Here is a 15,349-nt window from a genome sequence, read left to right as displayed (position 1 = left end):
CGGTGATAGAAATTCAGTTTTAACATGCACAAAAATAGTATTTTTATTAAATTGTTTTAAATATACTGGTTACATTAAAAGTCATTTTCCATTTAAGACTAATTTCTGTAATTAGTGAATTGGTTATTTCTGGTTACCATGTCCTGCAATATTTTAGAACTAGTAGATCTAATTTTTTCCCACTTAGTAGTTAGTCATAGATTGGAAAGGAACAAAATCTTTCCTGCTTTTCAATAGCTAATTGGCTTCTTACCTCTAATTAGGTCATTGAAGTGAACTACGTGAATAAACTGAAATGAAGAAAATACTCTCTCTGCACCTTGAAAGAGCAACTATAACTAGGAATGTTATATACTGTACTAAACTATACTATTACACATCTGAAAATGTGGTCAAAACCCCATTTCTGACTTTATTGTAAGACTTATGCTGTAATGCATGTTTTGCCTATTGTGCTTTTTCTTTTCTCTCATCTTAAACAAATTGAGCTTTTTCAATTAATGGCCTAATGCCTTGGACTTTTTTTTTCCCCTTCTTTGGCCTTTACTGTCTACTCATGCCGTTTATGTACTATCTGTACCCTGAATAGAAATTACAGCAGGGTTGAGCGAAAAATGGCCCATGGACTGGATATGACCCACCAGATCCAGCCTGAGGACACAGAGGGAAGCCTCAAGCAGACTCCCAGCTTGCCTCACCTGGCCCTGAACTCCACTCAGAAAAGCAGCTGCTGGGCTATTTGTGTTTCACAGCTGTGAGCTGGGGGGCAGAAAGAAGAGGCTTCATATGCTGTCCCTGCCCCCAGCATAATCCCATTGTCTGATTTCTAGACAATGGAAGCTGTCTCAGGCTCAGGAAGAGCTCAGGCTCTTAATCACAGATGCACATGGCCCCTTCAGCCTGTGCAGACACAGAGGCTGCCTGAGAAACATGCTGAGCTGCTGGTCAGGAGTCACCCAGGCAAGTCTCCCCAGCCAGAGCCTGCCTCTGGCACCTCAGTCTCCCCCCCCCCCCCCCACCACACACCCTGCTCCCCATTCCTGCCACCCTACCCCACATAAGCCAAACCCTCTGCTCCCCCCTCCTGAATCCATACCCCCTCCCAGACTCTGCACCCTAGTTCCAGGTCACAATCTCTTGCCTTATATGGTCACAACCCAAATCCTTGTAAACCGTCCTGCACCACAGTCCCATGCCCCAGGTCAAAGCTACCTTCTTAATTCAAATTCCCTGCTAGACCCCACATGTCCTCCTGCACCCCAATCCCAAACTCCCTTCTACATCCAATCTCCATCCCAGACCTCCTCCATTAATATCATGGAAGAGTACGGCCCTTGACCACATTCCAAAATCTTGCAGTAATCCCCCATCAAATCTGCCATCCCTGAGTTACAGGCATCAACACCTATCAGGTAGATACTCTGGATTTTGTTTATTTCAACAAATTTGAACTACTTGTGTAAAACTTAGTTGATTTGAGTTTTTCCTTTTATTATGAAAAACATGCTCTGTCTTAAAAGAAACATTACATTCCTGTCTTAAAAGAAAGTTCAGGAAATGTACTAAATTAGATGGTTTTATTTTGACAGGTCATGTATGTAGAAGGCACAGCAGTAATTATGGGCTTTGAAGATCCAATGCTACAGACTGATGATACTCCAATAAAGCGCTGTTTGCAAACCAAATGGCCATATATAGAATTACTCTGGACCACAGATCGATCTCCTTCATTAAATTGATATGTTTAGAAGAAATATTATACTACTATCTAATGCTTTACTGGGGGATTAAGAATTATTTACTGAAAGCACTATACTTGACTGTATGAAGCTGTACACTGGTATCATTGATAAATTGTAAATAATGATTACAAACATTTTTCAGTGTTAATTGAAATATTTAATTTTTTAATCAGATTGATTTCTCTTTATAATAGTTTGTCATTTTTTGGCCATTGTGGTAGTGAGTTTTTTTAAAGCCTCTTTATATCATCTAAACTTGCCATCTCATAAAAATTTGAAAAATGTCTAATACTGCAGTATCTGCATGTTAGGTATCAAATTAATCTTTCAACTATAAAAGCATTCTCTGATTACTTCCCCTTGAATCTTTTGAGCATGTTTTATTATTTAAATTATACTGGCTTACGTTACAGTATCATAATTTGTGGTCTGGACTAGCCTTGCACTGAATGTTTAAATGAGTTTAAACTCTGCAATTTTTTCTAAAATTTGGCTCCAACCAACTTTTACAAAAATGGTAAAACTAGGAATAACTTCTAGGTTATTACTACTTAATATAAACCATAAAGGCAGTTTCTTGGCAGTTGTATGTTGCTATGGCTTAGCTATCTGGCATGTTAAAAGTGAAGACAGAGTATGAGGGAAAAATATCTGTATTAATATTTATTCAAAGTTCTATAAAGGAAATGTAAAAAATCAACATCAGGAAGAATTTGTTCTATAATCTTTAAATTGTTCAGATTTATAGTATTGCCAAATATCTGTTATCAATTTATCTAAACAATGTAAGCCAGCTTTATTGTATGTGTTAAGTGCATGAAAACATGTTATTACATGAGTATATTCCTTTATTTATTATCTAGTTGTTAGCCCTGAATAAAAGCTTTTCCCTAGACTGACCTAGCACTTGTAAGTTTTTGTTTTTTCCATCTGACCTATTTGCTGCCTCTTTGATTTCTTTATATTGAAAAAAAACAACTGGATAAAAATGGACAGTTTTTGAGGTAAAGTGGTCACATGAGGAGGCTATAAACACAAGTTAAAAATAACAAGTGGATCAATTTTGAAGTTGACCCACTTACACTTGCTGTTCAGACCAAAAATTCATAGCATATATTAATACCAAGAGGGCTAAGAATTCATGTTTAGAAATGTATTTTCTCTACAATATGTAGGTAAGGGCACTTTATTTTTATGCATCAGTTAACTTGTTTCCCCATTAAGCAGACCTGTGCTGTTCAAATTGTCAAAACAAAGAATCTAACAAAACAGCTGTATATTAAAGAATTTTCAATGTTTATTATGTAGTAATGTCAGGGAGAAATAAAACAAATAACTGCATGCAGTTACTCCTCAGTCTGAGCATAGGTTACATTCACATATTCATTCAAAATACTTAACTCTGTAATTCTGTCTTATTTCTGGTTTTGGAAACTGAGATGAACTCAGTAGGAACAGGATTAATTACATTTTACTGAAAAAAAAAATCTTTTCATGGTCAGTAACACTTTAAGAACATTTTTAAAAAATAGACTTTCATGTGTCTAGACCCAAATGTCCTTTTATCTGATTCAAATTGGAGCATGAGTATTTTTCACATGTGAAACTGATGCTCGTACATGAGAGTAGCTATAGTTATCTTCTCTGTCCATGAAGCCATCATGCAACCTGCTTAAGTGATCTGGCACACCTCAGTTTCCTACCCAGAATCAGGTGGAAATCAAGTGAAATCACCCTATTTCATGCCCTTGGAAGTCATGTCGCCACTTGCCACGCTGGAGATTGCGGAGATTGATCTTCTGGCATTTGATTTAGTGGATCTAGTTAAAACTCATTAAATGACTACTGAGGGGAAAGCCTCTCAACATTAGCTGAATTGGACCTAGAATGTAGCAGAAAGGGCTCTTCTGAAGGTGAGATTTCACTTTTTTCTTAATTGAACGAGCACGAGCAATAAATTGCAGATTTTTTTTCTTCTATCTGTGGGTACCAGAGTAGCCTGCCCTTTAAAAAGATAGCGCTGATGTGATTCAAGATGCAGTAGACCAAGGGTGCATCTGCACAGCTGAGCTTAACTCAAAATAAGCTACACAAATTCAGCTATATCAATTGTGTAGCTTAATTGGGAGCATCTGCACAGCATTTATTTTGAAATAGAGCACTGTTCCTCCAACTTCCCTTATTCCTTGTACAATGAGGGTTACAAGAGTCGGAGTAAGAAGTCCTCCAGCTTGACAGTATTTTGACATTATTTTGAAATAATTGCCTGCTGTGTAGATGTGGACTCTACATTATTTCGAAATAACACTGCTGTGTAGATGAACCCCAAGCTGGCATATAGAGGAAAAGCAGTTTAAGTAGAGCTCCATTTACAAAAGAAGTGCTCTTCATACTTCTTCCTCATCTAAAAGCCATCAATTTGAGGTTAGCTGTCTGTGATTACGCTCTATTATGGGGGAGGTAGTGGTCTCATAAAGGTTCAGGACACTTTCTATGAATATTACTAGCAATGCAATGGCTGCTAAGAATTGCACATTCATGTTAAAATATGGTTGTTTTCACCTCTTCTCCCTCAGCCTCATGATTGTTGTTTCCAAGACAAAGTATTGTATGGGCAATGGCTCCAATTACATACTCCCAAATGGCTTACTTACAATAGAAATCCCTTAACTAGTAAATAAATAACTGAGGGAAATAGTAAGCTTGTCAAGGTGGATAGACACTTAGGGTGCACGTTCAAAGTCAGTGGAAGGCTTTAGCAGCACACCTGCCATCAACATTAATAGTAATTATACAGTTAAAACCCTGTTCATTGCTTTAAAATATTTGTTCTCCTGATGCTAATACTTAGATTATGCCACTAAGGCTATATCTACACTACAGGGTTCGCAAAAACTGGTGGGGTGTCCACACCTCAAGCGTGTTTCTGCGCAAAAAAAAATTACAGTAAATTGACAGGACAGAAGGCTTTTACTGGTAGAGTAATTCCTCTCCCCATGAGGAATAACTCCTTTTTGCCCTACAGCTCTTGCGCAAAAAGGTGTGTGTGGATGCTCCGCAGTGGTTTGTTGTGCAAAAAGAGGCTATCAGAAAAAGCACAGATGCTCTGAAGGCCATTCTGTTAATGGCAATCAGACCTTTCTTGCCCAAGAGCGTCCATGCAGTGTGGATGCTCTCGTCAAAAGCACATCACTTTTGAGGTATGGACGTGCTTTGGCACAAGAAGTTTTTCCAGAAGATCTCTTCCGCAAAAAGCTTCTTGCGCAAAAGCCCTGCAGTGTAAACAAAGCCTAGTTGTACAGATAATAAGATTATAGTGTTAAGAACTTTTATGAAAAATTTAGTCTACTTCTTACACAGAAACTCCACAGGAAATGTTGATGAATTTTAGAACCAAAGTACCATATAAAGTTTAGTTTGACTCCTGCATAATGTAAAACCCTGAGTATCACCAATGATTCCTGAATTTTACCCAGGTAAGAACTGCAGGACTGGGCTTATTCTAAATTGGTTTTTTGATCATGTAAGCAGACACTGATTGACTTTTAAATGTAGTTTGGCTTTATGTTCTTCAGACTCACATCAAGGCAGATTCTATCCTTTCTCTGGCTCTGTTTCTTATATCAGCTAAAGGCTTTTGTCCTAATAAAGCAATTATTGGATCAAGCCCCAGATATGTTAAAGACCAAATTTGAAACAATCAGCTACCAAGCTAACTGTTGTCCTGAGACAATGCAGATTGCAAAACCCAGGATGAATCAGAGAACAAAGCATTCATCATTGAAGAAATCTGGCAATGGAACAACTTCCAGAGGGGATGAGTTGAATCTGGAGTCTGACTGTCTTTAGGGTGCATATGCAAAACTTTCTAAAAGGCCTTTCCCCATACAACATGTTGAAAACACGAATGCCCTTTTCTACTACAAAAAACAAAAGATATTAAATGAAAAAAAAGTTTTTAAACTAACAAACTACTGAAAGTTTAGCAGGGACTCCACTGTTGCTAGCAATTTTATGTGGAAAGCTAGCACAGGTGATGGACAGTAATATATCAATCCCCAAAATAAGAGATTAAGACACCTTTGTGAGTTATACCTATTTAATCTCTAGATGTGTATCTGCACCAGCAATGTAGCAGATACATTCCAAAGCATACATTTCCTATAAATTGAGCATGCATTTTCATCACAAGTACATTTCAGCACGGCAAACATCTGCCTCCTATGTGATTATTTGCAGATGATTTAAAGACACAAAGGTAAAGTATTTAATGTCACACACAATGACTATGTAGCAAGTATAACAAGATGAACTATACTTGACCAGTTAATGAATCATAAAGCAGAAGGAAAAGAATTTACTAAACTTCTCCCATAATCACATGGATTACCCTGACAAGTGTAATAAGTTTCATTTTATTTAAAAAAGAGTGGGCTACTGTAAAGAAATCTCAATAGCAGATAAACTGCAGAAAGTTGGCATAAAAAAAAAAACTAGCTTCAAAATGGAATCCAAAAAGCCCTAAGTCAAAGTGAATCTTTTAGGATGTGTACACTAGGAAATTACTTCAAAATAACTGATTTTGAAATAACATCCAAAATAACTATTTTCAAAAACTCCAGTCATCTGAAGAAGTGGGCTGTGCCCACGAAAGCTCATGATACCATCTACATGTTTTGTTTGTCTATAAAGTGCTACCAGACCATTTGTTGTTTTTTCCTGTACAAATTAACTCAGCTACCCCCTGAAGTATTTTGAAGTAGCGTATCCACACTATAGGCAAGCCTCAAAATTAGTCTGAGGCAGGCTCCCTTAATGTGGACCTGCTACCATGACTAAGAGCCCCAGGAAGCACTGGGTAATAATTACTTTGACTGACTGGGGAAAAATTATTTCGAAATAGCAGTGGAGCATCCACACTATCGCTATTTCAAAATAACTATTTTGAAATAAGCATTATTCCCCGTGGAAAGCAGGAGTTACTATTTTGAAATAACGGGCTTAGAAGTGTAGATGATACTCTTGTTATTTCAAAATAAGGGGAGTTATTTCAAAATAACTCCCTTGTGTAGACCAGGGCTTAGGGACACATTTTCCTCTTAGGTCAATGGATTTTATTACAGGTAATTGTCTCTCTTAAAATTGGTGCCATTCCCTTAATCTCAACGCACACAGAGATAAGTAACATCTTATGGCACAACATGATGCATGGACATAAATCATTCATGGCTGTGAGGATGGTCAGTGCTGGTTGGTATACTTTACACGGTATTGAATACAGCAATCGTATGTAATAATATTGTCTCGTCTTTCTCTGACCACATCTCCCTCTTTCCAGTCTACTCAATTTCACCAGCAGCCTTTTGTATATAATCATCCCTTCTTTCCTTCCATGCATCTTGTACCCAGAACTCCCATTTTCCTCCTGCATCCAGATCAAGGCTTCAGCTCTACTCAAATGCCACCTCTAGCTCATCCCTAACCTTCCACTAAATCCTGCCTGCTCTGCACCAACTTCTTTCTTGACTATGCCTTTGTCCTAATTGCCCCTTCACAGAAATGATTTTGCTTTTATGCTACTCTTTATGCTTGGAACAGTCACAATCTTGACCAGGTGTTCCCTATCCCCTCCTGCAGAATTCACCTACTACGTAAAGCATGCTAGCTTCAGAGAGCACATTTTACTCAATGGGTATATCTACACAGCTGGGCTAAAGTCGAATTAAGCTATGCAACTTCAGCTACATCAATTGCTCAGCTGATGTCAAAAAAGCTTAATTCTGCTTTTGGTGCTGTCTATGCAGCAGGAAGTCGAAGGAAGAACACACTTCCTTTGACTTCCCTTACTTCTCATGAGGGTTACTGTGAGTTAGAGTAAGAAGTCCTCCAGCTCAACATCATTTCAAAATAGAGACTTGTAGTGTAAATGCGCGCTATAACACTACAGTGTAGACATACCCTATGGCTGTGTCTAGACTGGCAAGTTTTTCTGCTTTTGCGGAAAAACTTGCCAGCTGTCTACACTGGCCGCTTGAATTTCCGCAAGAACACTGACTTCCTACTGTCTGAAATCAGTGCTTCTTGCGGAAATACTATGCTGCTCCCGTTTGGGCAAAAGTCCTTTTGCGCAGAGCTTTTGCGCAAAAGGGCCAGTGTAGACAGCTCAGATTTGTTTTGCGCAAAAAAGCCCCAATTGCGAAAATGGTGATCGGGGCTTTTTTGCAGAAAAGTGCGTCTAGATTGGCATGGATGCTTTTCTGCAAAAAGTGCTTTTGTGGAAAAGCATCCGTGCCAATCTAGATGCTCTTTTCCACAAATGCTTTTAATGGAAAACTTTTCCGTTAAAAGCATTTGCGGAAAATCATGCCAGTCTAGACGTAGCCTATGTGTGTGACCTTACAAGTAAAGAAGTATGAATGCAATAGCGGCTATGTCTACACTGCAAAGCTTTTCCGGGATACCGAAGAAAAAGGTACTGAAGGTGTCCTGGAAAAACTCTGCTGCATCCAAGGAACGCGTCTGCTATTTCAGAACAGTTTCCAATAAAGCGGACGTGTTCTTTCAGCATCTCTGTGTTCCTCATTGTATGAGGAAGAAGGGATGTTCTGAAAGAGGAGGTTTTTCTGAAATTTGGCCCCATGTAGATGGGCCAAATTTCAGAAAAGCCTCTTCTGAAAAAAAAACTGAAAAAGATACACAACTTGCAATTTGCGTATCTTTCTCATATAACTCTGCCATCTAGACATAGCCAGAGAATACACCTAGGCTACGTCTACACTGGCCCCTCTTCCGGAAGGGGCATGTAAATTTCACTAGTCGTCGTAGGGAAATCCGCAGGGGATTTAAATATCCCCCGCGGCATTTAAATAAAAATGTCCGCCGCTTTTTTCCGGCTTTTAAAAAAGCCGGAAAAGAGCGTCTAGACTGGCCCCGATCCTCCGGAAAAAGTGCCCTTTTCCGGAGGCTCTTATTCTTACTTCAAAGTAGGAATAAGATCCTCCGGAAAAGGGCACTTTTTCCGGAGGATCGGGGCCAGTCTAGATGCTCTTTTCCGGCTTTTTTAAAAGCCGGAAAAAAGTGGCGGACATTTTTATTTAAATGCCGCGGGGGATATTTAAATCCCCCGCGGATTTCCCTACGACGACTAGTGAAATTTACATGCCCCTTCCGGAAGAGGGGCCAGTGTAGACGTAGCCTAGTGAGGGGCCATTGGATGTTGTGAACATACTCGTCATTGGAGCTCCTGCTATAATGTAAACACATTGCTATGACCTAAGGTTTATATTGTATGTTTGTCTGAAATGTATGATTGGCTGAACTTTTGAGAAACTAAAATAAGCCCCCCTGTTAAGGCTAAAATAAAATGATATTCCATCCTCATGAAACATTCAGATCCAGATAACCTCTGGTTTGGCCCATTTGGTCATTTATAGCAAAAAGCGTGTTTGTTGTGTGTTTCCATTGTAAAACAGTGATATTCAGACCTCAGTGATTGAGGAGCCAAATTAGTGATCAACATTACTGGAAAGAGCCACAGTGAAGTGAATTCATAGTTTAATTTACTTCCCACACTCTTTATCTATGTGTGTATAGTACTCTCACAGCAAAGTGACTGACCAAGATAATATAGCATGTTCAATTGGCTGATAACATAGTAAGAGCATCTGGACTTGCTAATAATTTTTTTTATATCATCTACTACAAAGAGCCCCAGGAGACGCATTGAGGAGCCACTTGTGGCTCAGGAGCTTCAGTTTGAGTACGACAGATCCCAAACAAGCAGTTTGAGCCAATTTAGTGTAAGTAACTTATAAATTACATAAGAAATACCAATGACACTCTTGCACTTGGTCACGTACCCCTGCCTAGTAGAGAGCTTTGTGCCCAGTGGGGCTGACAGCCACTTCAGGCCCCAAGGCAAGGTGTGGAGCAAGTCTGGTTCTGTGTCCCCAGAAGGAGCGGAGCCTCAGGTGGAAGGGACAGGGCAGGGGGCATGCCCCTCCTCTCAGCCCTCAGAGCTGTGCAGAGTGCTGAGTCCAGCACTCTGGCAGTGATTCAGAGATGACCAGCAGTATCAGCCACCAGATCCCTAACTCCTTTGAATAACCAGGCCCCAGGGCAACTACCCTCTGTTCCCTCCTGCCCAGGGTTTTTATCATCTTTGAATAAACCAAAGCTCTAATTGAAACATGTATCACTCAGGAGCATCCTGTGAACTTCTAACACTCCTTGATGGGTTTGGGATCTAGAATCTAATGCATGGATTAATATTAATTCTTGATATAGATTTTTCACCTGAGACAGGTATATTACTAATTCTCATTTTACTTAAATATTTCAGATCACCAAGTGAGGCAGCACAACTAGATGGTTTTACACAATGTGAACTAGACACAATAGCGGTACCTTGTAACAGATGGTATGTCTCCCAGTGAAGTGACTGTTGGATCATATGGCTATATTTCCTCTTGGCATGTCTCACTAAAAAGGCAATCAATGTGTAACATGTTTTTCACTTCACTAAAATACAAAATGCTGCTACTCTGCTGCAAAATTTCACTGAGCTGTAGTCTGTGTGTTCAATACCTGAACAATGTTTTACAATATCTGTTTAGCTTGTAAGATCTTTGGGAAAGGAACTGTTTTACTATCTGTACAGCGCCTAGCAGAGTGGGATGACAGCCTTTTGACAATGCTACAGTACAAATACTTATTTTATGGTTGTAATGGTCATAGTAGGATATAAGTTTGGGGAGAAAATATTTTGCATGTATTTTCTTTTTCTGTTTATTGATTCAGCAACCTGCCTAAATATGTAGAGTCCAGTGATGGTCTATTCCTTCTTGTCCTGGCCTCAACCACAGCACTCTTGAATCCAAAATTAAATGTGAAAAGCAAAGCTAGTATACATATTATTAGAGACACACCTGATCAAACCCCCCATTTCTGAACACCTCCAGGTTGGGAATGGTTCAGAATCTGAATATAGCTCTGGAACCAACTTTCACAACAAACCTCTTATTCTACTAACAGCTGATGCAAATCCCAGATTTGAATATCTATGCTAGATGCAAGTCCATCTTGGATATATACTAGGTGATCCACTACTTCATTTAAATTTGTGAAATAAAAACTTGTGGGGCTGGGTATATAGGTCTAATGGTGCTCCACAAAGGGACCCCTACATTCTTGTCACACCCTGAACTCCTGAGGAAGGATCCTTGAGCAGGCATTATCACAGAGTGTTTGGAGTTAAATCCCAGCAGAGCTCTGTGTGGGGAATGTCTCTCTGAGCTAAAGTAATCAAGTGCAGCTGAGCTTAGTTTTTGAGGAGGCAAGACTGGGCTGGATGTAGGGAAATGGGATGAAGGGGAAGCACTGCAGGCAGAAAAAAACCTGTTTTGTTTGTGTTTATAGCTTGGTCCTGCCTTTTGGAGTTTAAGAGCTTAAGATGTATGATAAGAATGTGGCCAAACACTATGCTAAGCATTTCGGTTTTGTTTATTTACTCTTCTGTGTGGGCAAGAACCTTGTAAAGTAATTCTAGACCCCGAGAGAGTTCTATTTTGGTTGTTCTGTGTCTCCTGCATAGTTTCTCTCCAGCTGTGGAGAATGGCCTTGCTGCCACAGGATTTATGAAAGAGAGAAAGGTTAAATGTTCTGTTGGTGGGCTAGTTTTAAACATTAAGCAGCTTTAGCTATTTATCTGCTTTTTAAATGTAACACTTAGTGCTTGAATTGGAAAGGGGTGAGGTAAGTTATGACATCTACTATTATAAGCTGCTAGGTCAAGATTGGCCAACCTGTGGCTCTGGAGCCATCTGTGGCTCTTCTGAAGTTAATATGTGGCTCCTTGCTCAGGCACTGATTCTGGGGCTGATGCTACAGGTTCCAACTTTTCAGTGCTCCTGGCTCCACCTCCACCTCCAAGCATATTGTATCGTTGCTCCTTTCTCCCTCCTCCCCACCTCATGAGGGACATGAAACAGCTGATTGCACTGGGCAGGAGACTGGGGAAGGAAGGGGAGGCACTGATAGGTGAGGCTGCTGGAAAGATGCTGGATATGGGAGAGGAGACACCAGATGGGGACTGCTGACAAATTACTGTAGCTCTTTGACAGTGTACCGTTGGTAAACTGTGGCTCCTTCTCAGGCTGGCCACACCTGTGCTAAGTATTTAAACATTAGAGCTGTGTTTACACTGGGCCACTTATTCCGGAAAATCAGCCGCTTTTCTGGAATAAGCTGCGAGCTGTCTACACTGGCCCTTGAATTTCCGGAAAAGCAACGATGCTCTACTGTACAAAATCAGCCGCTATTCCGGAAAAACTATTCTGCTCCCGCTCGGGCATAAGTCCTTATTCGGGAACACTGTTCCGGAAAAGGGCCAGTGTAGACAGCCCAGTAGTCTTTTCCGGAAAAAAGCCCCGATCACGAAAATGGCGATTGGGACTCTTTTCCGGAAAAGCGCGTCTACATTGGCCACAGACGCTTTTCTGGAAAAAGGGCTTTTCCAGAAAAGCAGCCTGCCAATGTAGACGCTCCTTTTCCGGAAAAACTGAAAACGGAATAGTATTCCATTTTAAGCATTTCCGGAAATTCATGCCAGTGTAGACACAGCCTAGAAGTGAAATATACAAGCACGTTGAAGGCGAAGAGAGCAGGGCACAGCTTCCTGTCCTTCTGATCATTTTGTTTCTCACCTCTCCTTTCTGCCAGTAGTTTGAGTAATTTTATAATTACTAGTTCCACTATAAATTGGCCCATGTAAGCTAGTGTTACCTAGTGAATAGAGCACTGGTCAGTGGCTTTAGACCTGGGTTCTAATCTGGGCTGTTCTGCTGAATGATCTTGAGCAAGTGATGTTGCTCTGTGCCTTACCCACTTGTAAAATGAGAATAACAATACTGATCCTTGTTGTAGATTGCTTTAAGATCTACTGATAAAAAGTCCAGTAAAGGAACCAGGTACTTGTAGAGTACAAGGCCAGACGAGACCAGTGCATTACTGTTATGTAGCGTAACTCAACTTCACCAAAAAGCTGAATTCCTATTCATGTTGGAATTTTCTAAAGTCTCTTCTGGATTTAAGAGCATAATTTACTTTTGAAAATAGGACTTAGGCTCTTGTGTCACTGAAGTACATTTTGCTATTTGTCTGTATCACTGGAAATACTTGTTCATTCTAAGTAACGGCTATTGTTTAGTTTAATCCAAATTGGAGTAATACATACTCATTATATGTTCCACAAACTGAGGCACGGGAGCCAGTGATGACATCTTAGGGCAATTATACATAACTTTATTTTTACTATTATAGTGACTGGGAATATCAGTAACTCTGGCCACAACACACCTCACTTGCTGCTATAATATGCACATTCAATATGTAACAGGTGAGATTTTAAATGTGACTGGAATGTTTACAATTCTTCAAGGTCTTTCTCTGGTATTTCCTTTTTACACTCTTACATTCTAAATGCTAGAAGAACTCATCCCTTTTTTCAGAGAAAATAACAAGTTTGTAGAGGGTATTTAAAACTGTTTTTAAAAGGGTTTTATATTTTTTCACCTCAGAGAGGGGACAGGATGGGGGATTTTAAAAATGAAAAATGCTTCCCTCTTCTGGCAGGTTTTGGAGTGTAACATTGATCCAATCAGGGAAGGGTAGAATTTCAAGCAAATGCTGCTTATTTTAATAAACAAAGCGTCTAAAATGACATCTATGAGAGTGGAGAATCCCACAAGAGGTGTTGTGGATTCAGTTTGGAGGGGGGAGGGAAGTAATTCTGAGAGGGAAATTTCTGTTTTCTGTATTGAATGGGGTTGCTGGGTAGCTTGTGGGCCTGTCTACATTCTTTTGTCTGGGGAGAGATTTGACACCTCCTCTTGTACAATAGTTACAGTAACTTTTTTCTCTTTATGTGAATTTAAGTTACTCCCTTGGTACAGTTAAAGTTTATATAGACAATGTAGCAGAAACAGTGAAATTTACAAAGAACTAGACCTCCTGATGTGTTCTGAACTGTGGTTGGTTTTTATATCTTTCCTGTGGTTTGAAATGTCTTTTGAAAACAAGAAAAGGCCCCTTCTTTTAAACAATAGCCATTTTAGCAGTCATAATGAACTGTTGGTATCCAGTTCTTAGGAATAGTTTGAAGCTGCTTCAAAATGTGGGAATCTTCAGTGGATAAAATAGTTTGATCTCATGGAGGGGGAAGAGAAGGGGAAGCAAGCTGGTCAACTAGAAGCCACTGAAACTTCATTCCTGATATATGCATGGGTAGAGTTGAGTGAATTTGTCTATAGATCTCGTCATAGTGTTGATTCTTTATTAAATGTTTCTTGGGACAAGAGGACAATATTGGGCTTCCAAGGAGTTTGTCATAGCTGGATCATGCAAGTTGATGTGTATGGGGGGAGGTTCCATATAGGCATAGCAGGCCTTTCAACCACAGGCAGTTGCAGGATCAAGATCTTAATTATGGAATAGCAAGCAATCACTGCTCTGTAATTGAAATGGGCTCCTCTCAGGGCCAAATGCTGATTTCAGATTCCCTGGTGTAATTCCCAGTAGTACCACTGGGTTCAGTGAGATTACTCTGGAGCAGTAGTTCCCAAACTTTTCAGCATCATGCCCCCTTTCTGATTTTTTGAGAAACCCTCACACCCCCACCTCACCCCACCCTCCAAAATAGCAACAAACCTTGTTGAAGGGGAAAAAAGGAACTGACCGGGGATGAGAAACAAAAAGCATCAAAACTTGGGGTGGGGGGAGGAGGGAGATTGATGGGGGGCTGGGTCACCTTGTGTCCCCCCCCCCCGAATTTCTTCATGCCACCCAGTTTGGGAACCCATGCTCTGGAGGATGTTCTGAGAATTTGGCCCTAGATTTTCTGGATCTGGTGGGGAAACAGGTGAGACGTTACACCTTTTCTGCAAGGCTGGGTCAGGAGTGCATCCCTTCTGAAATTGTCTGGAAACATTAAAATACTGTCACAATTACATTTTTTAAATTTCGCTCAGCCCCGATTCTCGTTGAGGATTAGTTGTGGTCTATGTTTGCAGACAAGGGCTGGTTTTATAGTTAAAGCCCAAATGGTAAATGCGTGGGCTGGATCCTACTTACACGCGGCTCACAAACAGGTTGGAAACATGTTCCAACTTTCCCTAAAACCCCTCTTGTTCGTTTCAGTTGTTAACCCCTCGGGACACTTTCAGCCCCTAAGCACTGAGTTACAAGTGCCTTGTCCTTCCAAGCTGGTTTTGCCCCAACTGCAGGGCGCCACCAGTAGCTGCTACACTACAAAGTGGGGGCAAAGCTTTGCCCTGGGGGCGCTGCGTGTTATATCACTGCTCGTACTTCCAGGCTTTGTTGGTTGCCCAGCCCTCGTTTAACGAAGCCGCTGAACCTGGCGGAGAAGGTTCAGGCGCTGCCTTTCAGGTGCCAGGGCAAAGCTCGCTGGCTATGTGGGTACTAGAGCCCATGGGCGCGGCGCAGCAGGAGCCGCTGCCTATCGAGCTCGGCAGCGGGAAGGGGGAGACAGCTCCGCTCCCGGCAGCGGCCGGCCGGCAGGGGGCGCCCCGCAGTCAGCTGGCGGCCACTAG

The 15,349-nt window shown here is 40.8% G+C and overlaps 1 protein-coding gene across 1 annotated transcript in view; it reads left to right on the top strand.

Moving 5' to 3' along the window:
• The window catches only part of MINDY3 (MINDY lysine 48 deubiquitinase 3), a 79,570-nt gene extending 76,929 nt beyond the window's left edge, over positions 1–2,641 (top strand). Inside the window, exon 15 of the mRNA XM_075922447.2 lies at positions 1,590–2,641. Coding sequence (XP_075778562.1) covers positions 1,590–1,739 — 150 coding nt within the window. The 3' untranslated portion in view covers positions 1,740–2,641. The remainder of the gene's footprint in view (positions 1–1,589) is intronic.
• The last annotated feature ends 12,708 nt before the right edge of the window (positions 2,642–15,349 follow it).

This window comes from Pelodiscus sinensis, chromosome 2, assembly GCF_052426305.1.
Source record: "Pelodiscus sinensis isolate ZL-2025 chromosome 2, ASM5242630v1, whole genome shotgun sequence".
NCBI lineage: Eukaryota > Metazoa > Chordata > Testudines > Trionychidae > Pelodiscus > Pelodiscus sinensis.
The sequence above is the reverse complement of the archived record's forward strand: the minus strand, read 5'-3'. Positions and strand labels throughout refer to the sequence as shown.